The sequence below is a fragment of the Oryctolagus cuniculus genome, chromosome 8 (assembly GCF_051225735.1).
Source record: "Oryctolagus cuniculus isolate XC-2025 breed Fujian yellow rabbit chromosome 8, ASM5122573v1, whole genome shotgun sequence".
NCBI classification, from domain to species: Eukaryota; Metazoa; Chordata; class Mammalia; order Lagomorpha; family Leporidae; genus Oryctolagus; species Oryctolagus cuniculus.
Window position 1 is genome coordinate 38,055,046 of NC_142874.1, and position 27,615 is coordinate 38,082,660.

General features: G+C 40.6%; 1 protein-coding gene and 1 pseudogene across 14 annotated transcripts in view; one reads left to right on the forward strand and one right to left on the reverse strand.

The window, feature by feature from the left end:
* LOC138843473 (ATP-binding cassette sub-family E member 1-like) overlaps positions 1 to 27,615 on the forward strand; it is a 1,090,710-nt pseudogene that overhangs the window by 234,191 nt on the left and 828,904 nt on the right.
* The window catches only part of GUCY1A1 (guanylate cyclase 1 soluble subunit alpha 1), a 63,557-nt gene that overhangs the window by 15,220 nt on the left and 20,722 nt on the right, over positions 1 to 27,615 (reverse strand). For 6 of the 14 annotated variants that reach the window (XM_070047360.2, XM_070047362.2, XM_051819917.3 and 3 more), the window contains 5 exons: positions 17,064 to 17,415; positions 11,449 to 11,510; positions 7,002 to 7,060; positions 4,994 to 5,703; positions 2,114 to 2,599 (listed from right to left, as the gene is read on the reverse strand). In XM_070047360.2, the coding sequence (XP_069903461.2) occupies positions 2,114 to 2,599; positions 4,994 to 5,703; positions 7,002 to 7,060; positions 11,449 to 11,510; positions 17,064 to 17,318 (1,572 nt within the window). In that variant the 5' untranslated portion in view covers positions 17,319 to 17,415. Of the gene's footprint in view, positions 1 to 2,113; positions 2,600 to 4,993; positions 5,704 to 7,001; positions 7,079 to 11,448; positions 11,511 to 17,063; positions 17,416 to 27,615 lie in introns of all 14 variants that reach the window. The other 8 variants (XM_051819918.3, XM_070047359.2, XM_051819920.3 and 5 more) reach the window with 2 other exon arrangements.

Genomic DNA, 27,615 nt, shown 5'->3' on the forward strand with positions numbered 1-27,615 from the left:
CACCTGCACCCTTGAGAGGAATTACCAAAAGGAAGAGTGCGCCACTTCTGCTAACGATTTCTGCAATTTGCTGAAGGGGAAGAAAGAAAAGACTTCCTTTTCACAATTCTGAAAGAGGGGATATTCTTGAGGTAGAAAAACATCTACAAATAAATACAGTAAATTCCATAAGAGGCCATCAAACTTAATCTAACCGAAGCCAATTATTTTTATCTGTAATTATACATGGATCTCTTATTTTCCCAGGAGAATCCTGGCTCTGTCTGGAATTTCCTGTTAGAATTTTTTTAAAGGAAGGGTTTACTTCTAGCATCTAGAATGAAAGAAGGCAAGGGTTTATGTATTCCCATAAATAATACTTGTTTCCTCCTCAATATTTTATTTATTTCATGTTGAGTTAAGCTCTGGAATGCCAGATTGTTCTGTGGCAAATCAAGCAGATGATTCAAACCATACAAATGCGAAACATACTTTATTTTTAATGCCAATATTGAAAACAAAGCAAAATAATTTGAATCTGCCCAAAATGATTTTTTAATTCTAAAGAAGCAGGCTGAATCTGAAATGTCTTCATTCTCTTAGTAATAATAGTTACATGTCAGGGACAGTCACTCCCTAGAAGGGGGCCTGTCATTGGCTGCAGGCACTCAATAAATCCCGGATGCCTGCACAGTAGCACATGTTATCTACCACAACCTTCATAACACTCCTGTGCACAAGATTAGGGGACCCAGGGTTGGCATTGTAGCGTGATGGGTAAAGCGGACACCTGCAGTGCCGACATCACATATGGGCGCTGGTTCCAGTCTCGGCTGCTCCACTTCCGATCCAGCTCTCTGCTATGGCCTGGGAAAGCAGTAGAAGATGGCCCACGTCCTTGGGCCCCTGCACCCACGTGGGAGACCTGGAAGAAGCTCCCAGCTCTTGGCTTCCGATCGGTGCAGCTCTGGCAATTACAGCCATTTGGGGAGTGAACCAGTGGAGGGGAGCACCTCTCTCCCTATCTCTCTCTCTCCCCCTTTGCCTCTCTGTAACCCTGCCTTTCAAATAAATAAATAAATCTTTAAAAAAAATTAGGGGACTCACTGTGTATTATTCATGTATATAAACTCTGTGGCTATTATTTTCTTGTTTTAAAAATGAGAAAGGCTATTTCATTTGTTCCATTCATGAAGAAAGTAAGATAGAGGGCACAATTTGAAGATTAACCTTATTTAAATGCCTCTACCCTTGGGCAAGGTGCAAAGATGTGATTTTGATTTCTGTTAACTGGACATGGAAAGTATCATATTAATTCTGCATTGAATTACTCCATTTAAGGATAATTTTTATAATCTTCATGTTTATTTTTAGAGATACAAAGGATAAAGTCTCCCTGTGCAAGTCATGCTTAATCAGTCAACACAGTGAAGTGGCATGGCATGGCAGGCCCACTAACTGTCCTCTCTTATCTCTTCACAGACTCTCCACCCCAGCCTCTGTTCTGCTCTTCCTTCCATTCTGGGCTCATTCTTTGAGAGGACAATGTGGCAGCCCTTTCCTGGAACAATTATCTCTGTTCCTGAGCAGAGTCAGAGCTATTTCTAGCTGGAGAACACCCACGTAATTAATACACAATGCCTGCTCCCAGGATGTGGCTTGCATGACCCTGCAGCAAAGGCTTTTCACTTGCATTATCTTTTTTTTTTTTTTTTTTTTTTTTTTTTGACAGGCAGAGTTAGACAGTGAGAGAGAGAGACAGAGAGAAAGGTCTTCCTTCTGTTGGTTCACTCCCCTAATGGCTGCCACGGCCTGCGCTGTTCCGATCCGAAGCCAGGAGCCAGGTGCTTCCTCCTGGTCTCCCATGTGGGTGCTGGGCCCAGGCACTTGGGTCATCCTCCACTGCCTTCCTGGGCCACAGCAGAGAGCTGGACTGGAAAAGGAGCAACCGGGACAGAATCCTGCGCCCCAACCAGGACTAGAACCCGGGGTGCCAGCGCCGCAGGCGGAGGATTAGCCTAGTGAGCCCCAGTGCCGGCCCTTTCACTTGCATTATAATTCAGGTTCTAGGCTGGGTGCTTTTCCCCTAGTGATTTTCGCCTGTGAAGCCGTCACTATCCTGCTCTATGCCTACCTTGTAGACATCCAGCTCCCCACACTGCTGGTCGAAGCGAGTGTAGAGTGCGTTGAGCATGGTGATGACTTGCAGCGGCGAGCACTGGGAGCAGATGGCAGTGAACCCAACAATATCTGAGAACAGCATGGTGACGTTGCTGAACTTCTTGGCCTGCACAACTTGCCCTTGCCAGAGCTGCTGAGCAACCTCGCAGGGAAAGATAGAGCACAGGAGATCGACCGTCTTCTTCTTTTCCTCCTCCAGAGCTTGGTGGGCTTGCTCCAGGGTGGCCTTCAGCTTCCCCAGCCTCTTCTTTAGGCCATCCTGAGCTCGGGCTTGCTCCCCGATCAAGACCACATCCCTCAGCGCGTTGTGAATTGGGATGTCTGACAGGTAGAGCCCTCGTCCTGTGAAGTCTTCCAGTCTGTCCACACAGGGTGACCCCAAGAACAAGATGGCACTGGATTCAACAATGTAGATCATTTGGCCTTTGAGGTCCATAATCTGTGAAGCAAAGGTGAACCAATTGTTGTGGTTTATTCAAGTTTCCAACACCTTTCTGAGACAAAAGGAGAGGACGTTGATAACAGCGATCATCCCTTTGCATCTACGCTCTATTTTTTTATTCAAAGATGCTAAAGAAGAACACATTCTATATCCAGTTTGCTCTAAGTTCTAAAACGCGAGCAGACATCTGAAGACCATCTTGGAGTATACTCTATGTAGACCTCATGATCCACAGTGAACAATGCAAAAAATTCTTACTTCAAGCAACTAAGTGGCCATGCCTATGCCTTTGCTACTGTAGTCTTTGGATATTCTCTTCTGCTCAATCTGGAGTTATATTTTGTGTATAATTTGGTATTTGTGAAGTATAGTCTTCCTTCCTCTTCCCTCTCCCTCCCTCTCTTTCTCCCTTCTTTGTTTCCTTCCTCCTTTTTTTCTTTCTTTCTTTTTTTTTTTTTTCTGATGTCCTGTTTTAGAAGGCTTCTCTTCTCTTCTCCCATGAGCTACTTATTGCATTTGGCAGGTATGGGGGTTAACGAGCCTCCAAAGGTATGATATTTGTTCTAACACTGCTTTTTTCTGTCGGGAGTAGCCCCCACCCCCAAGCTATTGATTTGGAAGTAATTTTTCCAGACTGCAGAGGAGGTAACTGGATCTCATAGAAGCAGCTACCTTCCTGTTTCAACTTTGCACCTAACTCTGCCTTCCACAATACAAACAAAAGAATAAACCAGCAGAAAGAATTGTATCCAGGAGCTCTTGGGGAAAGTGGGGCTAAAGTAATCATCCTGGACCACAAGAAGATTTATCTGTATGTGTATGGGCAAACACAGCCATGGATGTTCATTGTAGCAGCAAGTCAACAGCTATCAAATGTCTGGGAATAGGGAACTGGTTAAATCAAGTAGGGCACAACTATACAACGGAATATCACCATTCCCCAAAAAAGTGAAATAAATCTCTATCAAATGATGTGAAAGGATGCCCAAAATATATTATTTAGAGATAAAAGAAGCTGTGAGGGGTCAGCGTTGTGGCATGGCAGGTTAAACTGCTGTTTATAATGCTGGCATCCCATATCAGAACACAGGTATGCATCCTGACTGCTCTACTTCTAGTCCAGCTTCCTGCTAATATGCCTAAGGCAGTGGAAGATGGCCCAAGTATCTGGGCCCCTGTCACCCGTGTGGGAGACCTGGGTGGAGTCCTTGCTCCTGGCTTCTGCCTTGCCCAGCCCCAGTTATTGTAAATCAGTGGGCAGAAGGTCACCGTATCTCTCTCTTCTCTCTCTCCCTCTCTCAGATACTCTGCCTTTCAAATAAACAATTAAAAGCAAATCTTCAAAATAAGATTGCAACAGGTTATAAAAAAAGAAGCTGTGAATAGTATTATTTTGTTTTAAAAAAAGACATATATAATATTTTTGACTTTTTGCTACAATGACATCTTTAAGTAGTATCCATTTTTTTTAAAAATAGAGATAATATTATTTTTACAATACAATAATGAAGTTGTTTTCCTCTGGGGTAACAAACAGTACTTCTGCTAGGGTGACACGCGTCTGAAGCCTCTCAGCTTTGCTTGCACTACCAACTAGGAGTTAACCAACTTTCCTTCCTGAGACTAAATAATCACTAAAGTTCACTGAGATGAAAACACAAGTCTTCCTCCACATTCTGTAAGAATTAATCATACAAATTACATAATTTCTAAGCCCATGAATACTGACTAAAAACCCATTTAGCTGCCTCCTATAAGAAGCCAGTAGCTTTTGTTTGCTCATTATGAAACAATGCTATTATTATTCAAATTAAGCCAGCTAAAAAATAAAAAAAATTAAGCCAGCTATCTGATATTTGAGAATGCATTTTACATAAACATTTATCTTATTTAATTACAAAATACATCAATGGGTTTTAGAAGGTGAAATATTTTCAAGAAATACTTATATCAAAATGAATCACAGAAGTAAGCAAACAAATGCAGACGGATTTTGTTTTAGATTCTGCCAGCCTTAAAATTAGTTTTTAAAAAGTCAGACTGCATTCGGCAAACACTTGTGAAGTGACAGATCAAGTTAGCAAACAATTGAATGTGAAAGGAACTTTTTAAAGCTTCTTTCAGCTTTCAGGTTGGTCTGGAGTGATTTCAAAGCACAAATGTTTTTATCGAAGCTTTTGAAGTGATGCTTCAAAAAGTTCATGGAAAATGGAATTAGAAGTTGCTTATGTTGGTGCAAAAAGTTCTGAAATCTATGCACAGTTGTTTTCAGAGTACACATTTTCCATGAACTCTGTGAAGACTTCTCTTCCATTTTTTCACTTTCTGGTTTCTAATCCTCACATAGGTGGGAGTTTACTTCATACTCAGATGGTATCCTGTTTTCCTTACCCTTGAGGACTTCTTTACCGAATTGTCCCATCGCCTCACTCGTACAACGAACTGCATATTCAACATAGTCATGATCCCGCTGAATGACTGGTTGATTTTTGGAGAGAGAACTTCGAAATATTCTTCAAAACGAGGCTTTCCTTGAAAGTCTCTCCTGCTCATCAGCCTTCTGATGCCGTTGCCAAACTGTAGAACGGTCATATCTTTGTCAAACATGAAATGGAACGGAAACGTCTTGCAGAAGAGCGACGCAGGGATGACCAGCGAGGACTGGGGCTTGCCTGGGGACAGGGATGGCCTGGCGCTTTTCACGTGGACGGAGTATAGCAAGTAGGGCTGATTGACAAACTCGGTGCAATCATTTCGGAAGCAGGGAGGCAGTAAGGACACCTCCACTTCACTTTCGTACAATATGTGAGCAGCTGCCTTGATGATGCCAGGCAGAATCAGGGACGTGGTTCTCTTTGGGAAGAAATAATAAACGTTCAGGAAGTCTGGGTCCTTATCCAGGCACAGGATGGAGGCGTCCTCCAGCCTTCCCCTCTTCTCCGCTTCTTGGCAGTGGCTGCTCTGCTTCAGCAGGGTACTGAAGCTGTTGAGAAAATCTTTCAGGGTGCCGCCAACCACGCCGAGGATGTGTTCGTCTTCCTCGTAGCATATCTTGAAATGCTCTTCACCGACGGATTCTTTGATGACCTCCACCGGCACTCCTGAAAGCACACACACATTTTGCTAAGCATATAAAGCATTTTGATATGATATCCAACATGAAACTTGAGAGCACTATACTGTTAGTCTTACTTTCTGCATTGTTTCAGCTGTTGATTTAGTTTCCTTTATATCTGATAAGAGTCCCAAATGAAACACCTGCATTCAAGCTATTTACATAGTTAGCTTATAAAATTCTGCTAAATATGAGTGAAAGTCCCAAATCGGCAATTTTTTAAAATGACCTTACACTTGACTATAACAGAACTATTATTCCAAGTTTAAGTCGATTTTAGAAAAAGTTCTGCTATATTTCTGTTAACAACAGAAAACAGTCCAACTTCACAAATAGCCAGACTCTCTACCTCACAAGGCCTCCAGTAACATCAGCACCGTATCTGGGAATTAATTCAAAATCATTGATTGCTAGAGAGATTTTCAATTTTTTTTTTCTGATAAGAACAGTATTCTTATTGTTCAATGACACTTTAATGGCTATTTGCTTGGAATATATTATTTACAGCTTCTTTTAGAACTTTGTCTTCACAGTCTAAGCATTACAACTTCGAAAAGGACACACCAACAAAGTCACTCATTGATTTTTTTGGCCCCTAAACTAATTATTATTATTATTTATTTGAGAGGTAGATTTACAGACAATGAGAGTGAGAAACAGAGAGAAAGGTCTTCCATCTGCTGGTTCACTCCCGAAATGGCTGCAATGGTGGGAGCTGCACTGATCTGAAGCCAGGAGCCAGGAGCTTCTTCCGGGTCTCCCATGCGGGTGCAAAGACCCAAGGACATGGGCCATCATCTACTGTTTTCCCAAGCCAGCCATGGATCAAAAGAGGGCAGCTGGGCCCAGAATTGGCGCCCATATGGGATGCCAGGGCCGCAGGCAGAGGATTAACTCACTGCACCACAGCGCTGGCCTCTCCCCTAAACTAATTGTTAATATGAGAACACTGTCAACCTCTTTTCCCATGACTGCTATCAACTTTTAAGAGAACGTTATTTTATTTTGCAAAGTAGAGTTTTTCATGCATAAATGAAGCGTATTTAGTTAGGTTCAAGATAAAAGCTGGTGAGTCAGCTTCCTTCCCAATCTTCTCTATATCTCAACATTAACATAAAAAGAGGAAATATTTTACAACAAACAAAAATGTATAGTATGAAACAGTTACTCTTCACATTACCGTGACCAACAAATATAGACAACATTCTTGGAGAAAACATTGGTTCTATAAGAATAGGATGTACTTCCTAATTGCATACACATATCCTTAAACAATTCTATTACCTGCTACAGTTGCTTGGTCAGCAATTATTTTTTCAAAGTCGTCTCTTTCCAAAGACTTCCTGGAATTATTTGGACATCTTTAATTAAAATGGACAGATGAGTGATAAAGTTTCAAGTTATAACATGCAGAAATGATAACTGAAAATAATTTGAATTACTTTTTCTGAAGAGGTAAATGTTGACTATAAATTTTAAGGGAAAGGAGCAATGACATGTACAACCCAAGGCAATGTTGGAAAACCCCAAAACACACATAATATGGAGTGTTTCATTGTTATTAATGATGCATATTTGTCTTTGAGTTATCTTTATGTAGACTAAAGCCAGAGTACCCATACAGGCAAGGAACTAGGAAGAATTGCAGTGATCAAGACAAAGCTGTAAATAAATTAGCCCAGGGGTTTTCTGATAACCCAAGAAACAAGGAAAATCTACAAACAGATGGGTGTGTCTTTTAAATATCACCATTTTGTCCCTTAAAGAAAATATAAGTATTTGCTTTTGAGTTTAAATCTCTATGAGGGAACTTCAAATATTTCATGGAAAGCAGAATTAAAAGCTAAGTTTATTTTGGTGAAAAAGTAAATTTACCAAGTTTTCAAAAAGCTTGTGAAAATGAGTATTATTAAACCACAATGCATGGATTTCAAGAATTTTTGCACCAGGAAAATATTACATTTCAATTTCATTTTTTTCATAAACTGCTAGAAATACTCTCTTACATAATTATTGCTCAGGCATAATTACATTAAACATTTATCTTTTGTATTAAAAAACAAACAAAAGAAATCTATCCTTTAATCAACTGCTGTGTTTGTTTAGAAGTTGATAACATAATAGCATCCATTATTTTAGTTGATAGAAAGTTCAGGATTTTAAACTGGACAACTTGTTGATTCATATTTATCTAGTTGTTGTTTTGATGATTTCTGATAGCAGTGACTGATTAAGATCAAATTTGCCAAGCCATGCAAGGATATTAAAGGACACCCAAGTTCTATTCGTGGTTCAATTTGGCCTCAGAGAAGCCAAGTTTATAAACACTCACACAACTTAAATTTTAAACGGATTTCAATAAAGCACGATATATGTTGAGAGGTGTTAGAAGGAAACATTTTCAGGAAGGGAAATTTCTCAGTTCACTACTTTCATCACACAGAGGTATCCTGCTTGTACAAAGTATTAGGAAGAAATATTTTCTTACCTCAGTTAGTTGAGCATCACTATATGATATACTAGTCAGCTTTGATTTAGAGATCAAAAAGTCCCTGGATGTGTTTTTCTATACTAGACAATCTTCTGATTTGCTTCTTTTTCTTATTTAAACTAAATCTGTTTCTTTTAAAGAGTGAGAGCAAATCTCTTCAGAGAACTCTTTCTAATGCTGCCACTGCCCAGAACTTGTGAAATGAGACGTGAGCCATGCTTAGCAGGTCCACACATTATACAGCATAATTCAGACTGGGTTCTCTCTTCTCTCATCTTCAAAAAATACAGGCAGCATAAAGCACTTGTGTATGCTTGTCCTTTCTCTCTGTCTCTCTCTCTCTCTCAACAGCTAAGCATTCAAGTGCAGCATGTAACCAGACGCTCTCTGGGCAACTGACTCAGTGATATCGTCAGGAGTACGGCAAAATTCATTCACGTAATGAAAGGGGAGAGAAGCCACCCTAGTCCTAAGCTTAGCTTAGTCCCTGCTCAAATTATTGGTATTTTGTTTGTCAAGTCACAGAAGATGTTAGGCTGCAGAGGCAGGAGTGAAGGTGTGTTCAGTGGTTGGCAAAAGCGGAACAGAAGAAATGGCAGCTGACTCATCAACAAGGAAGTGGGGGCAAAAACAGACAGAAGATGCCCAAGAACTAAAGAGAGCAGCGCGGAGGGGAGCCAGTGAACAGAGCACCAGGTGGTCTGACGAGCAAGAAGCTTATTTCAACAACCGAACATTATCACCAGGACAACTTAAAAATATCATTAACTTTAATAAATCAAAAATGGTATAAATATTTTTGAGATTTACAAATAAAATGACTGCTGTTTAAGTTTGGAGATGTTTTAAAGGAGCTACACTGCTGGGAACATATTCTGAATATCTGCATGTAACCGCAGGAACATTTTAGAACACAAAACCCTGAGAATTAATTTTGAGTCAACTGGCAGCCAAGGACTTGAGGAGACAGACGCAGTAGCACAGCGAGGATGAGCTGTGGCTATCTTATCAGCTTGACTGAAAATTAAGGTCAGAGGCTTCTGGAATGCGTTTCACATCACTCATGTAAACAGCGCTTCTGTCAGACACACAGATTCACACTCTCTTCTTCTGGATAGTCCGTGACCCCTGTCTTGGCTTGGTCCTGCTGCCTGCAGTCTGAGAACAGTTAGTCAGCAGGGAGAACTAATCACACATAATCCACAGAACAGATTATCCACTCATGGGTAGGAGATGGATGAATGAAGTTATGAAATATCTCTCACAATGGTATTCAATCAAACTTTAACATTCAGTTCTACAAATTTGAAGTTTGCAGGAAAATAGCATTAAGTGATAAATTTATTCTGGTACAAGAAAATGAAACATGATTGGTTTTTTCATGATATGCAATTTCATGAACTTTTTGAAGACTTCTTATATATGATTTACAAATTAAATACTTTTTGATATTTCAGGGACTGAAAAACAGGGCTAGTGGTGAGCATTTGGCCTGGTGGGTAAGACTTTATTAAGGATTCTATCCTGGGGCCAGCACTGTGGCTGAGTGGGTTAAGCTGCTACCTTGCAGGCCAGCATCTCATATAGGCAACAGCTCAAGTCCCAGATGCTCCACTTCCTTTAGTTCCCTGCTAATGCACCTGGGAAAGTATGGAAGGATGGCCCAGGCATTTGGGCCCCTACCATCCATGCGGGAGGCCTGGATGGAATTCAGGGCTCCTAGCTTCAACTTGGCCCAGCCTAGGCTGTTGTGATTATTCTCGGAGCAAACCAGTAGATGCAAGATAGCTCTGTGTGTGTGTGTATCTCCCTCTCTCTGTGTCACTCTGCCTTTCGAAGAGGTAAATACATTTAATAAAGAAAAAATATTTCATATTACTATAGTAGAGTGCCTGGGTTCAATTGCTAGCACTGGTTCCAGGTTTAAGCTTTTGGCCAATACAGACCCAAGGACAGAGTAGGTGATGGTTGAAGTAGTTGAGTTCCTGACACCCCTATGGATTGACTTCCCACCTCCTGGCTTTGGCTTGGCCCAGCTCCAGCCACTGCAGATATTCAGGGAATGTTGCATTAAGTGGGATCTCTTTCTGTCCCTCTTTTTGTCTCTCTGACTCTCCAGTAAAATTTTTTTGAAAGATTTGTTTGTTTGAAAGGCACAGTGACAGAATTACAGAGAGAGGGGGAGAGAGGGGGGGGGAGAGAGAGAGAGAGAGAGAGAGAGAGAGAGAGATGATAGCCAAGGCTGGTCTGGGACCTTAGCCAGCAGTGAGGAACACAAAAATTTGGGTTTGTTGTTTTTCCGGGTGCATTAGAAGGAAGCTGGAACAGAAGTGGAGCAGCCAGGACTGGTGCTGGCTCTCAGATGTGGGATATCAGAGTTGCAAGCAGCAGCTGAATCTACAATGCTGGCCAGAATAAATTTTTCAAAACAACTAACAGAGCAAATTACGTTATCTACCAGCAGTGAATGTGTCACATTATATTTGAAAAAAATTAACTTTTAATCAGATATTTTAAAATGTCACCTTGCATTGTCTCTTCAGAATCTTTTTAAGAAAAATTGCAGGCAGGATACAAGAAAAAACAAGAATAAATAGGGCTGATATTCACCAATACAACAAAACTAGTTATGAGAATAACGAAACACTTCCCTAAGGATGAATGACAAGCTGCTGTCCCTAGCCCCAAAGCCCCCTTCCCATCAAACTTCCACATGCTCCTGACGCTACAGGTTTAGCATGTGAGGTGTATGTGTGTGTCTGTGTGTGTATGTGTGTGCACACACGCGCTGGGGGCAGGGAAGCATGTCCACTGAGACCCTGCTGGACCTCTGACAGTATCCTCCAGACAAGGAGTCTCTTTTGATTATTTGGTATCCATGCCTTATCTGTTGGTAAACATTTTAGAAATTATCCCTTAGGATGGAAGCGTAGGCCTTATGAGTCCTTGTTAAAGGTAGGCATATATGGTAGCATGGTTAAAATCATGGGCTCGAATCCCAGCTCTGCCTTTTTCTGTATAGCTATAAAACCCTAAAAATTTGACATAAGCTGAAGTTTCATCCATCAAAATGTGAAAACTAAATGCACTTACTTTCAGATTAATAGCATTAAACTCCCTAGCCTGGTTTTTGGTGTTCCACAGTCAATCCATTAAGGTTGACATGCTCAGTGCAGGTTGGCTGCCAGGAACAGTACTGGTAATTATAATGGGAAGTTCATACCAAATGGTTTGACTTACCTGTTTTCTTTGATTTTATGCTTTGCCAATGTTCTCTGGAGTGCAAGGTTCAGTCGTTCAAACTGAAAATGGAAAAGACATGCTTTAAACATCCCCTAAATAATGATTTACCAGAAGAAAGGCATTTTAAGAAGTTTTCCTGCAGGTTCTTTATGAGAACATGGTCAATTACTTGAACAACAAGGGCAATGAATTTACACTCTGAGCCTGGAACAGACTGGGTGTTTTCAAACTTGGGAAGCAGCAATGTGGCCCGAGGAGTCTGTTTGGATTCGTGTTGTAGCCTGCAGACCTTGCCTCTGGGAGCCTCTTGCCGACAGCCACAAAACTGTCAGAGTCTGATTCCAGACAGAAGACTGCAGGCTGCTTTCCCAGGTATTCCGTGACACAGAAAGCTGCAGCCATCACTTCTGCAGGTCAGGAGACCTTTCTGGATGCCCTCCAAATGTCCCCATCTCAGGACAGCTCAAGGCCGTTCCTTTCACGAACTCTACACCCAGCCACACGGCTGGTTCTCTGCCCTTAACTACACATTCACAATTATGGTTCACACTTCTAGTCTAGAAAACTCCAGAATCATCTCTCTCTACCTTTTTGTAAAATCCCTTAAATCCAATCCGTCATCAAAGTCTGTTGGTCATTTTATTTGAAATGAACCTTTTAAAAATATTTATTGGGCCGGCGCCGCAGCTCACTAGGCTAATCCTCTGCCTTGCGGCGCTGGCACACCGGGTTCTAGTCCCGGTGGGGGCGCCGGATTCTGTCCCGGTTGCCCCTCTTCCAGGCCAGCTCTCTGCTGTGGCCAGGGAGTGCAGTGGAGGATGGCCCAGGTCCTTGGGCCCTGCACCCCATGGGAGACCAGGAGAAGTACCTGGCTCCTGCCATCAGATCAGCGCGGTGCGCTGGCCGCAGCATGCCGGCCGCGGCGGCCATTGGAGAGTGAACCAACGGCAAAAGCAAGACCTTTCTCTCTGTCTCTCTCTCTCACTGTCCACTCTGCCTGTCAAAAAAGAAATTTATTCATTTATTTGAAAAGCAGAAATACAGAAAGAGAAGTGGGGAGAGAGAGAGAGAGAGAATCTTCCATCCACTGGTTCACTTCTCAAATGGTCACAACAACTTGGGCTGGACTAGGCCAAAGCCAGAAACCAGAAGCTTCTTCTGGGTCTCCCATGTAGGTGCAGGGGCCCAAGGACTTGGACCATCTTCCACTGCTTTCCCAGGCACATAAGCAGGGAGCTGGATCAGAAAATGGAGCAGCTGGAACTTGAACTGGCATCCATATGGGATGTTGGCACTGCAGGTGGAGGCTGGCCCCTGAAATGAGTCTTCTGTTTACCTTAACTTGTATTTTAACTAGTAATCCTCACCAAACATTTATATTTTACTTTTATTAGTTTCATAATTTTAGATTGCTGTTTTGCAAACTTGCATATATGTATGTGAGCTTCTATGCATCAAGGCACATTTTTAAATCCGTTTCAGTAAAGATCCTTCCTGATCTGTCATGACCACACTGTCTCTAATAACGCCTTTTGCTGGTCCTTTCCTCCTAACACATGTGCTATCAATGTTAGAAAGTGGAAGAAACAGTCCCTCTGCCCATTGCTGACGTTAGTGGAACACATGTATTCCTAGTTTTCCACTTTGAATAACAAAAACGTGCCAAAGAAATGCTATATAAAAAGTTCTATACAAGCATTTAGTAGCATACTTTGGTGATTAAATAAACTTTAAATGGCAATTTAAAGTTTAAACTTAAATTTAAATTTAAACTTTGTGGCAATCTACCTTCATCTTATAGCATTTCTCATCTGGACAATCATCACAAATTCAAAACAAAACCCATGAAGGGCAAAATATGTAACTTTTCCAGGTAAAACATTTATTGGTAAAGGTTCATGGCATATATAGTTGCTTCCTCCATGGCTGAATTTCCTGTGACATACCAGAGTCCAGACCCTGAAATACAGGAGTCTGTAATAACATCATGGGCAGGACTCAACTCTAAGTGACAGCTGTCACACAGAGCCAATGTGAGGGCCTTGTAACATAGCCTAGCAATACTACATACTGGATTTGAGTTTACTATGTCAGATTAGGATGATATCTTCAAAATTCATTCACTCACTGCAGTTCTACACTCATGAATATTGTGTAGCAGTATTTAGCATGGGTTTTAATTGTCCAGCACTCAGACTTCTTTATCTTTGGAAAAGCTTCCCTTTACAGTTTGGAGGAATGAGGTTCATTTATATGTACAATCCTTAGATCTCAATAGGTTAAATGAGTCACAGTGAAGATACCTGTCCCTAAAATAAGCTGTTACTTTCAAATTTGTTTACTGAACAATGGTCTTTCAGCTCAATGAAGGCCAGCTATGTATTTACTGTTCTAAAATGTACTTGCTTTATATACATACACATGAGAATACTTGAGGATTAACTGCTACTTGAAGCAGCACTGCTGTGTACACTATGGATTTTGATGGGCAAAATTTCATTGGTATGGTATATGGATAAGTAATTATTTCAGCTGATTCTTAACTTTTATATAGTTTTTAATATTTTTAGACCAGTGAAATATTAATTCAAAAGGACAAATTACAATATTATTTCCTTTTTTCCTCTCTTCAACTCAATATTCTGGAACACATCTGTAATCTCATGATTCTCTTCAGATCCACTTAGTCTCAGGAGGTCTTTTGTTTGTGGGAGTGCCATTTACATATGCAGATCCAATTTAATTGGTTCATTTCAATAGCATGTTCTTATCTGCCAATGGAGTTGCTTATACTTCATTACAAGCTTCAATCATGGTGTCTTTAAGAAATAGAAATATCCACATAAATGAGCAAATATCATTGAAAAAATGAACAATGAATAAGATGCAGTTTTCCATCACTTCAGTTATGCCTTTTATTCAAACAAATGAAATAACTTCATGTACCTCAATTTCTTCACACAGAAATAGAAAGTTTCTATTAGATGATCAGTAAGACCTTTTAAAACTCAAATATTCAACTGACTCAGAATGATATCTTCCATTCTAATTTGCTACAGATGAGGAACTCGGATACTTGCCATGACCTTACAAATACCTAATTGTACAATTAAATCTGATTATCTAAAATAAGACTTATGATTCTGTCAAATACTATTTTGAGTCTCTTTCTTTGAATTATTGAAAACACTGAAAGTAATCAGTAGGCTAAGAATTGAATCTGTCAACACAAAAAAAGAATCTGTGTAAAGAAAGGTATTTTTCAAAGATAGGCATATGTTTAACAATGGATGAATTCATGTAGATCAACTATTATATGGTTCAAATATATTCAACACTGAGACATTTGTTATCAGAGCAGAGATGGTCTCAGTTGGAGAGGAGTCCCAGTAGTTAACGTCAAATGTATGTTTTCACCTTCAAGAATTTCCATAGTCTTTCTTTCCCTGCTACATGACAATGTGGCAAATCTTAAAGATTATTTTTTATATATTTATTTGTTATATATTTGGAAGGCATTCTTACAGAGAGACAGAGGAAGAGACAGAGAGAGTAAGATCTTCCATCCACCAGTTCACCCCCAAATGGCTGCAATGGCCAGAGCTGGGCTAGTCTGAAGACAAGAGCCAGGAGTTTCTCCCACGTGGGTGCAGGGGCTCAAGGATTTGGACCATCCTCCACTTCTTTCCCAGGCACATTAAAAGGGAGCTGGATCAGAAGTGGAGCAGCAGGACTCAAGCTGGCCCCCATAGATTATTCTTATGAACCCATGAACAAACAACCAAGTTACACTAAATGAGGAAAAAGGTATCCCTTGTGGCCCTTCATTATATTTCTTTAGGGACTAAAAAGCGGAAGTTTACAGTGGCCTGAATATCTCTTCCAGATTGAGAGAAGTCACATAATTCTATAACTTCTCCCCTAGCAAAGAGCAAGCAAGAGGGATGGAACATGCATAGAAACAGAAAAGGTTTGAGTGGTTCCAAGAATCTTTAGCTGGGCTAAGTGGTGAGGGATTTCCTTGTCAAAGCCAGTCCATAAACACTGGAGGAATGGCCATTTCTTCAGCTGTGTAGACACCAAAGCTATGAGACACATGAAAATCAGGGAAATGTGACACAACCAAAGGAACCAAACAGATTTCCTAAAGAAATAGAGAGCTAAGAACTGACCAGCAAGTAATTCAAAATAATAATCTTAAGGAAACTTAGTGAGCTACAAGACTACACAACAGACAATTTAAGAAAGTCAGGAAAATGATACATGAACAAAATGAGAATATCATCAATGGAATGGAAGCCACAGAAAAGGAACCAGTCAAATTTTATAGTGCAAGAATATAGTAACTGAAATGAAAAAATTATTAAAGAATTAGAGAAATACTTGAGCAGACAGAAAAATCAGCGAACTCAAAAGACAGGTTTGAGTTTGAAATTATCAAGTCAGAAGAGTACAAAGGAAAAAGAATGAAAAAGAGAGAAGCCTGTTGGGACATCATCAAGTGAATCCGAATGTTATAAATATTTTTACCAGAGAATGGGCCTTTTGGAACATCATCAAATGAACCAGAAGAGTTTCAAAAGAGATTCCGACATGCCCACGACTCCTTCTGTAGGAATTCAAAATTTATAGAACATAATAATAAAGTTAAAATGGTAATGATAGGATTTTGGAAAAACATGGAAGCTGCCCAACTCTTCCACTATCACCATCCCACTTGACAAAGGCTCATGACTCAGATCCATGGTAGCAGGTCAAGACAGCACAGAATTTGAGACTCAGAGTCACCAGCAAAGTGGAGATTTTGTCCTCCGCAAATTGGCAGACAACATTATGATGGTCTTTGAAACCAAAAGAGGAAAACTCAGCAGCAAATAAATTATTCTTCAATAAATTATTCTGTTGCAGAGCAAGAGAGAGAGGGAAATACAAACACAAACACACACACACAAACATTGGGTGGCTGGGAGGAAGTGGAGAGAAGAGATCTTCTGCTGGCCTATCCCCAAAATTGTTGCAACAGCCAGGGCTGGGCCAGACTGAAGTCAGGAGCCTGGAACTCCATCCTAGTCTCCCACCTGGATGGCAGGGGCCCAAACAGTTGGGTCATTTTCCATTGTCTTCCCAGGCACTTTAGCAGGGAGCCAGTCTGGAAGCAAAGCAGCCAGTACTGAACCAGTGCCCTGATATGAGATGTTAGTATCACTAACCCACTGTGGCACAATACTGGCCTCAGGAATTTAATTTTAAAATAACAGCCATCAACTACTGAGCATGGCAAGAGCCATGGGTGACTTTGCTTAACAGTCATTAAAACTCCAGGCAGTGGCACTGTTACCATTTCCATGTTATAGCTGTGAGGGGTTAAGCAGCTGTAAGAGTAGAAGATCCTTTCAAAAACAATGCCAGATATTAAGCATCTTAAGATTAAACTCGATTTAAGAACATGGTTGTCATAAAAGAATGTTTTTTTCAAGTTTCAAGGAAAGACTACACTTACTATAGCCTTGAAAGAGGAAAGGTAAGAATTTCTAAGCTTTTGCTTGGAAAACTGTTTTTTTGTTTTTCACAATTTCAAAATATCATTAAGAGCTCTGTGGGTAAGCACTCACCTCTGGGAAAATCAGTTTACAAATGCTCTCGGCCAAAGTGTGAAGGTAGACTCGGCTCCGACTGGTCTTTCTCTGAGGCAGCCCTGCTTGTGCGTTCTTCTCGGGAACGTCCTGGCAGACGGGCAGAGTCGCTTCGCAGCTCTCTGAGCTCCCTGCCGCCTCCTCGGCCGGCTCCCTGGGAGCCTGGCCTGGCGCCAGGAGGGAGAACGGGCACTCCGCTGTGATCTTGAGGTCCTTGAGCTTTGTGCAGAACATGCTGCCGGTGGCTCTCACCCTGCTCTGACCTCCCCGATGAGCTGCTCTTCTGTGTGCAGAGGCACTTCCAATTCAAGGACACTCACAACTGGGGTGCCTATGGGCAGCAAAGGATCAGAAAGAAGGGTGATTTTATCCACTAACAAAGCCAGAAAAAGACAGGCAGAAAAAGCAAAGCCGAGGCACCATTTTCCAGTAAAAAAAAAAAAGTTCTGATGGAAATGCCGATTATAAAATGAACAGAACTTTACGTCTTTACCATCTGTGCATTTCAGCATTCTAGTAAAACACTTGCTTTTAATATTTTAACACTTTTCAAATGAAATGCAATTTTCTCTGAAGTATCCTTAGATGATCTATGGCTTTTCATTTTTAAACACATTTGATTTAGTTTGATTCCAAGAAAGTAGAAAACCATGGTTTTATGGTGAAGTCAAGTCTAACATCATGTTTTATTAGTGCGAGTACTACTATATAATGCTATCCTTTCTAAAACTTCAGAATCATATAAACAAATGTGTCTCCAAAATGCCTAAAGGAATAAATGTCTATAATGGTGTCTAAGCAGCTGTTTTCAGAGTTGAAAAAGTCCTAGGTGGAAAAGAACTTCAATAAAAATTATTATTGCGAAAGAAAATATTTAATTCTATAAAGAATAAAATAATTTTGAATGTTATCATCAATATAAAAAAAGTATTTTTTTTCAAAGAACTCTTGATCCCTAAGAATATATCATGGGATTTAAAAGAATCTCTGGATCTGAATCCAGATGACCCTGTACTAAACCAACAAAGCTGCTCTTGCCAGAGGTCACTGAACCACAGACATTGCCATTCCTGCAGATTTTCCCTGGTACTTTCGCTTTTAATGATGTTGCCGTAAATCCTTCAATTTACAACTAATTTATAGTTCGTCATTGGAACTGCCTAGTTATGGATTTAGCTCATCAACCATACTAATAGGGGCAAGCATTTGGCACTGCAGTTAAGACACATCTTGGGACACCCAGAATTCCACATCAGAGTGTCTGGGTTGGAGTCCCGGCTCCAGTCCCCATTCCAGCTTCCTTGTTGGTGTGCACTCTGGAAGACGTCTGGCGTTGCCTCCAGAGACTGAGACCCTGAGAGGCACAGGGAAGCTCCTGACTGGGTTTCCAGCCCCTGGTGTGGGCATAGCCCAGTTCAAGCTGGTGAGGGCATGTAGGGAGTGAAACAGTAGATGGAAGCTCTGTCTCTCCAACTTTAGAACAAATTAATACATAAAACAAAGTCAGGAAATAATTTTGATGAACTGGATCCATCAACTATTTCCTATTCACAGAAAACAAATATGCCACATAAAGAATGGAACATAACCCACAACTACTAGTTCTCCGTGCTGGACATGGTGCCGTAACTCGATGCTCCCCGTGGCAACCATTAGACACAGGTGTCGCTATCCCCAGTGGCCCAGATGCTCTGAAGTTCATGTCATTTACCCTCATTTCAAATGCTAGAAATGACAGAGGTAGGGCCATCTGTCTCTACAGCCATTGTGTTTTCCATTACTCCAAACTCCCTCTTCCAAGTTAGACCAGCTCCTACGGAGTCAGGGACAGTTGATATATTAAGATTAGCTTATCTATCTTACTTACAAGTTTATATCAAGTATCAGTGAAGAAAATAATTCTCCTACTCATTGCCCTGTGGCAGCGAATCATTCAAGATACAGCCTATATTTCACTCTTTAGAACTGGAGTTCAATTATTTATTTTTCTTCTCTATGCTTTGCAATACCCTTAATATGCTACCAATATATAAGCCACGGTCTATAAATTGTCAGAAATAAATTATCTGATTAGTTTATAACCATGGACAATTCGCTTTCTGAGCTGGGGCAAATCAGAAGGTTAAATTCAACATCTGGCAGCCCTTGGGGTGTCATGGAATATTATATACCGGGGGAGATACGAATGCTGACAGGCTGGAAGAAGTTGTCAGTACCTTGGTTACTTAAAATAGTACTCAAAACTCTGTGATAGTATATAATTTTCGAGTCTTCAAGAAGGCACAAAGGGAAATGTTATTCTGCCAGGTAACAGGAGCTGTCTGCCTCAGCAGCCTACAAAGCTGACCCAAATGTAATATGGTGATGGGGGAAGGTCGCGTGGATGCTGCAAGACATAAAAATATAAGGTTTTCACATGCTTCTCTTAAGACTCAATTTAAGGATGGGTATTGTGACACAGCGGATGAAGCCGCTGCTTAGGATGTCTGCATCCCATACCGCAGTGTAGGTTTGAGTCTCAGCTGCTCCTCTTCAGCTCTAACTCTCTGCTGACGAGTCTCAGCTGCCACACAGGATGGCCTTGTACTTGGGTCCCTGGCACCCAAGATGGAATTCCTGGCTGCTGACGTTAGCCTGGCCCAGCCCCAGCTGTCGTGGTCATTTGAGGAGTGAACCAGAACACAGCAGATCTTTCTGTCTCTTTGTCAGTCTGTCTTTCAAATATATAAATGAATTTTTCAAAAAGACTCAATAAATATCTGTTCTCAGTCTTTACTGCATCTCAATATGGCTTGTTGTTTACTAACTTGTTAGGTTTGATGTGATCAGCAAAACTTTTCTGCAAAAGGCAGAACGTAGATACTCTAGGCTTTGCAGGTGCGTGCTCTCTACTCAGCTCTGCTGTTGCGGCACAAAAGCCGCCAAAGGCAATATACAAACGAATGGGCCTGGGTGTGTGCCAATAAAACTTTATTTGTAAATTATAATAGTGGTTACCACAGGCTGAGGTGGGCAGCAGAGAGGGAGAGGCTGATTGATGGGCATTAAGTTATAATTATATACAAATAAGAAGCTCTGGGGTTCTATTGCACAGTAGGATAACTATTGATAATGTTAATGTTAATGGGGTTCTATTGCACAGTAGGATAACTATTGATAATGTTAATGTGCTGCGTGTTTCTCTACTTAAAAAACCAGAATACAGCATTTTGAGTTTTTCACCACCAAGAAACACTAAATGTTGAGGAAGAGACAGATATATTTACCCTGAATGGAAATTACACATTGTATAAGTACATCAAAACATCACATGGTAACCCCTAATATGTACAACTTTTGTGTATCTGTTAGATTTTTTAGAAACTAAATAATATGTATGACTGAAAAAGAAATAGCCTGAGAAAGCAAGACCTAGAAAAGCCATATCCCATTTTTTCTCCTATTTGTGGGAGTTAATATAGAGAATAAAAATCAGATAAATGTCATATCATTTGGTATTTAGCTATAAATATTGCTTCACTGAATCATACCATGTAAATGACAATATGCTCTTCTTTTCCCACATTGAAAAAAAGAGATGGAGAGGGCGGAATAATGAGGATTCTCAGGGTCCTTATAATGTTTTATTCTTAATTTGGGTGTAGGTTATGAGTGGGCTCAGATGACAAAAATCTCATTTATCTGTACATTTATATGCATTTCTGGGCATGTATACTGTATTTCAAATAAGATGTTTAGAACAAGAACATTAATAGTATGTATAACCAAATAAAACCTCAGCCAAAACAGCATGAATTTGGCCCACCAGTCATTTGCTGACTCCTAATTTTAAAAATTTAAGTAAGTTAGCATTTTAATCCAATTTTGACTCTAAGGTCAGAGTTCTTTTCTCACCTTCCCTACACATGCCTCTCTCCAAAAGTAGCAGCCTATGTGAATCTAGCTTCGTACACGTTGAATGAATCAAGGAGAATACAGTAGATAATAGTAAATAACTATAAAAATAACATCATTATTTTATATTAATTTTCAGAAGGAGGAATTTATTAACAATGCTAGAATCTCAGTTATATCAAAATTTAACTTCAACTAACAGAAGAGAATACAGAAGGAAAAAGAAGGAAGGCATTGAGAAATGAAGGTTGGATACTGACTCTGACAAAGGTATACACTGCTTCCTACGATGAGTGATTCTGGAACACATTATAACTTTGATATTGGACTTAGAAGTTTGATATAATACAGTTTATGATGAATGCTTCTATTAAATTTAATTTCTTTCAATCATGGTCGATTTCAACTCTAGCATCCAAACCCAAGATTATTTTAAATTTAATTTAATTTACAACGTTTTCTTTATTCCTTTGGGAGGCAGGAAGAGAAAGAGAGAGAGACAGAGAGAGAGTTATATCACATCCATTGGTTCATTCCGCAGTGCCCTCAACAGCTTTGGGCTGGGGCTCAAGTTAAGAGTCAGGAAATCAATCCAGGTCACCCATTTGGGTTGCAGCAGCCCAATTACTTGAGCTGTCACCTCTGCTTCCCAGGATGTATATCAGCAAGAAGCCTCAGTTAGGAATGGGAGCCAGGGTACCCTGGTATTGGATGTGCATGTCTTAACCAATATCAACAACCAGGCCAAACACCTGCCCTTCCTGCCAACACCTCCCTGCCCCAACCCAGTATTTTAACTCTAACCCACCTGCTCAATCTGGCTGTACTAAGAGACAACTGAACAGTCAATCTTCCTTGCAATGCTTTCTTTTTCTGTATTGCACAGTACTATAATTTCCAGAAAATATGTTTAACACTTTGTTATTAATGTAGAAACAGCAACAGGAAACAAGTTGTGCTTACTTCAAAATCAGTTAAGTGTTTAGTCTCATGAAATCACATATGTATAAACAAACTAATTAGCATTCTTCCCCCATTCAGCTGATGAATTTACACTGTGACAAAGATGTACACAGGGCCGATACCTTGGAAACTTATGCTTGTCTTGTGTTTGCTGCCAGGAATACAGAATATGATCTTCAACTAAACGAGCTATGACTTTCAAGCACAACAACAGCGTGGTTATTTGACGAATTCAGTACATGGCTGGTTGTGGAAAGGGCAGTAATACAATGAAGGAAAAACAGACAAATTAAAATAATAAATTTAAGTGAGAAGGTCTTGGCAAGCAGTTTGACAATATATTCTCAGAAACTTGCAGAGGTACTTGCCATCCCAAAAGTTGATGATTAAACAGCCTCCAAATATATTTAATGCTCTCTCCCTTTCATTGGTGAGTGATTAACTTTGCCATGGTGAGAAAAATGACCCAACTTCTGGCCTTCTATTCATAACTGGGACACATTATTGTTCAGGTAGGGAAACTCTCCATTTATTATGAACACCTTGTTTACTACACACAACAAGGGTGTGCAGACCTGGGGAGAACACTCCTCAGGTACTCTTGACGCAGAGTGCCTCTTTTGTCACAGCAGATTTCAAATCAGATGTTTGGTGCAGGGGTAAAACACCACTGGGATGTCTGCACCCCATACTGGAGTGCCTAGGTTTCAGTCCTGGCTCCTGCTTCTGATTCCAATTTCCTGCTAATGCACACAGTAGGAGGCAGCAGAAGATGACTCAAGTAGTTGAGTCTCTACCACCCACGTGGAAGCATCAGGCTGAGATCTCAGCCCATGACTTTGCTGGGCCCAGCCTTGGCTGTCGTGAGCATTTGAGGGAGTGAATTGGAGGATGAAAGATCTTTCTCTGTGTCTGTGTCTATTTCTGTCTCTCTGCCTTTCAAATAAATAAATAATAAAAAAGAATATGTTTAACACTTTGTTATTAATGTAGAAACAGCAACAGGAAACAAGCCTAAGCATGAGGTCTCCATGGTAAAAGGAAGAAGCTGCATTGGATGCCAATATCAGACTTGGGACCCAGGCACACCAATGACTGTGATGATACAGATTGACATGTTTTAAGATCATACTTGAAAGTCCAGATTTTTAAAACTAAGAGAGAGAACTTAAAAAGCAAATTGTCTTGGTGATGATAAAGTTTGCATGCTTTAGTACAAATCCTAACAGTGACCCAATTTCATAAACAAAGGTAAGGAAAGAAGCTTAATTTCCAGCTTAGATTGAAAACCTGGAGAGTTCTCCTTCCTCAGAAATTGAAAAAATATTAAATCAATTCATATAAATCATCCTTTAAAAATGTGTATCTTTTCATTTTGCAGGAGGAAATGTTTATAGAACTTTCCCTATGACTTACAAAGAAAAGAGGACAAAGTATTAGAAAAATGGATGAGCATATCCAAGTCTCTCCAGTACTAAGTAAATAAAAAAGGCAAACAAATTTCAGACTCCATCCCATCATTTCTCTCTAACATTATCATGATCTCTTTACTTTCACGCTTCTTGATAGAACAGGTCTGATGGGCTACATTCATTTCCTTAAATCATGTATATTCCTAAGTCTATAACTAATCTGGCTTTTCCTTCTAGAATGTTACTGAAATATTGTTAAATACAACTATGCCTAAAGTCAAAGTTCAAGAATCTTTTGGTTTTAACATTCCTGAATCTCCATTCACTTGCGCTTCCTTTTTCATAATCTTCACTTGCACAGATTCTTTGTTATCATTGGATTGCCTTCTGTTTCATTTACTTGTTCATTTTTCATCCTATTCAACAAGTATTTATGGCTGTATGTTAAACACTAGGCATTTTGTTAAACACAAGAGCAGGGCAATGTATGAAGGACATTACCCTGCTCTTGTGGAGTTTCCCATCCAGTGGGAAATCAGTTCCAGGAAGTGTTTCATGTGCTACCAAAAGGGGAGACACACGGTCCTGTTTGAGTGCAAATCAGGTTCCAAATCTGGCCCCATGAAAAACACCTGAGCTGAGCAAGATGAAGAGAGATCCACAAAGAACAGTATGCTTGGAGGCCAGGACAGACCGGTCAAGTTCTAGTCACTGAGAGAACTTCAGTGTAGTTTGGAGCACGGGGTGTGGGACAGCAAGGTGATAGTGACAAGAGATACAACAGGCAGGGTTCAGGATCTTGCAGGGTTCTGAATACTCCAGTGGGAAGGCTACAATTCTGTTCTAAAAACAATCTACTAGATGTCTGGAAAGCAAGAGCTTCATTGATTCATATAAATTGAATGCACTGTTAAAAGACTGAGACATAGAATGCAAACCATGTCAAAGCTGGACAGACAACAGATCTTGGGATGTGGAGATGGCCCAATTGCAGAATCATTTCCAAGAGAGAATCCACAGGCCTTGGCTATTGACAGAATATGGGGGATGAAAATGAGGGAGGACACATTCCTCTGATTTGGCTTCTCAAATCCGCAGCCAAGGAAAAACTCTGGAGACCACACGGAGCAATCAAAATAGTGCAAAATACATTTCCCACGCCTTTGGCCATTTCGTCCTAATAACACCCAGATTTGGGGTTATATAACACCTTGTGGGAACCAGCGCACTCCAACTTTCCTGATAAATCTTCTGGAAAGTCATGTTTCGTCTTCTTCCAAAGTCCAGACATTGAATGTTGACTACAATTTATATCACAAACAGAACATCTGCTTTCCTAACAGTCTACATCTTCATGTAAAAGTGTGAGTGTCTACACATAGTTTGGAGAGTGAACAGCACCTATCTTAACATTTGTGTGACTAAAGAACCACATTGGTAACGCTCCCAAAACTAACAGACCAACTCTAAAGTCAATGGCAACTTTGCTTCCAATAATCAAATAGACTGAGGATACCCCCACCCCAACAACAGATGACCTCATCCAGGTACAGCACTGAGCACAGATTATAGTTCATAAGCCACATTCATTCCTCATTAAAACTGAGGTGGAGAGTGGTGGGCATTAGGCCTGTTAAGATGATGTTTGAAATACTGGGTTTGGTACCTAGCTTTGGCTCCTGACTGAATACTCTAGGAGGCAGTGATGGTTCAAGTGACTAGGGCACTGGTTCCCAACATGAGAGATCTGGATTGAGGTTCCCTGCTTCCAGCTTTGGCCCAGGCCCAGTCCCTACTGTTGCAGGCACCTGGGGAGTGAACCAGCTGTTGGGAACTCTCTCGGCCTCTCAAATAAATTTAAAAATCTAAAAAAGAAAAAACAAAGTGAGTTTGATCAACAACCTTTCACAATGAATTTGGGAGGCTTTCTGTGACATCTCTGAATTTGGTTCACAGTAGGGAAATTCTAAACTCTCAGAATTAGCATTCTGTGTTTCTCAGTCCTTACTGCAATAAGTTTACAGAATGTTTTGTAACTAATTAGAGGGCAAAACTTTGGCACTATAAATCCTAAACACACATACTTAAAACTCTCTAGTGTGAGAATCACTGAAATTTCCATACATGCTTCTTCAAATTAATATCGTTACCACTTGGAGTGGATCAGGCAGCCTATGAGAAAATGAAATATACTTTTTAGATTTCCTGCAGCTCCTATGATTTCTATTACAGTTATATTGCTAAAATAGTTTCTTATGGATACTTAGTCATTTAAAAATGAATTTATTGGAAGTATTCTAATTATTTGAAAGGAGTTAAAGAGGAAATGTTAATTCCTTTTCAGCCTACAAAAACACGTTTTGTTTGCATCTATTTTTGAGTAAATACTGTGCATTTCTGTAATGTGAATTGGCTCAGGCACACCTACACATAGGGGAATGATGCAGCATCAAGTGTCAATCATGCTTGATCCCCTTAGCCCACCTGCCTCCTCTCACTGGCTCTGACCCATCTTGGAAACATTAACTGCCATTCCCTTTATATTCCCCTTGTCTTCAAAATTCAGTAGGCTTTTCACTTTCTTATAGGCCTTTCCCATTAGCTACTTTTCACCATTTTCCCCTGAAGTCAAAGGCTATAACCATAGAATTCTGCCAGTCTTGCTAAGCTTGCATGCTTTTTAGGGTTGTTATTGTTTGTGCTAGTGCTCTGAAGTGTTCAATGGTTTCACGCCAATAAACTTTTATTTTTAACTCACAGTTTTGTAGCACACAAAGTATGTAAGGAACACATATAGCATAATACACTACAAATGCTTCCACTCTCAAAAAGCTTTGATTTAAATCTGCAAGGGTGCCAGGAGGCAGACTTTACCTGGAAGAATAGTCAATAAGGTCACATTCTCTACAGATTCAACTTTGACTTATGAACACAATCTGTTGAAACATTTAAGAAGGAAATAAATTCTTGATTACTAAACAGTTGGTTTGATTGGTAGATTTCATTTATGTGGCATAACTAATCACTGCATAACATCACAGCTTTTTCTCTTCTTCTGAATTTTGTTCAGGAATTAACCTTCTACAGCCTGGACATCATATTCATAAACACAGACACACAAACATACTTGCATACATATACCTGTTTTATCCCTTCTGCAATGGTGATTTTTTAAAAAAATAATTTATATATTTGAAAGAGTAACAGAGAGAAGGAGAGGCAGAGAGAGAGAGAGGTCTTCCATTCACTGGTTCACTCCCCAATTGGTTGCAGCAGCTGGAGCTTGCGCCGATCTGAAACCAGGAACCAGGAGTTTATTCAGGGTTTCCCACATGAATGCAGGGGCCCAAGGTCTTGGGCCATCTTCTACTGCTTTCCCAGACCATAGCAGAGAGCTGGATTGGAAGTGGAATGGCCGGGACTTGAAAACGGCACCCATATGGGATGCCGGCACTGCAGGAGGCGGCTTTACCCGCTTCGCCACAGTGCCAGCCTCTGCAAGAGTGATATTTTAAGTGTCTGCAAAATATGTGTGAGTGAGTGTGAGTGTTCCACTTCTGAATATGATTACCATGAGAGAGACTCACGATTTGGAGGGATCAATTCACATAAATGTAGGTACTAGAACCAGCTGTGTCTTGAGGCAATGGTGCTACTACAGTAGTTAAGAGTTTAGACAAAGGGCCAGCATAGTGGCATAGCAGGTAAAGCCACCACCTGTGATGTGGCATCCCAAGTGGGTACCCGTTCATGTCCCGGCTGCTCCACGTCTGAACCAGCCCCCTGCTGATGCAGCTGGGAAGGCATCAGAAGATGGCCCAAGCATTTGAACGTCTTCCTCCCCTGTAGGAGACCAGGGGAGTTCCCAGCTCCTGGCTTCAGCCTGGCCCAGCCTGGTTCACCTCATTTAGGGAGTGAACCAGCAGATGGAAGATTCTCGCTCTCCCTTTCAAATAAAATAAACTCCATACATATAATATAATATCTAAACAATAAAGGCGCGAGCGTCTGCTGCAGTGGTTAAGGTGTTGTTCTGTATTCCAGATTCCCAAACTGGAGTGCCTGGATTCGAGCCCTGACTGCCCCTCCTGTTTCAGTATCCTGCTAACGGCCCAAGCAGCTGGGTTGCTGCCACCTACATAGGATTCCCAGGTTCTCAGTGTCCTGGTTTCAGCCTGACCCAACCACGGCTGCTTGGGGCATTTAGAGAGTGAACCAATAGACAGACAGGGGTATGTGTGTTTCCCCCTCTCTTCCTTTCA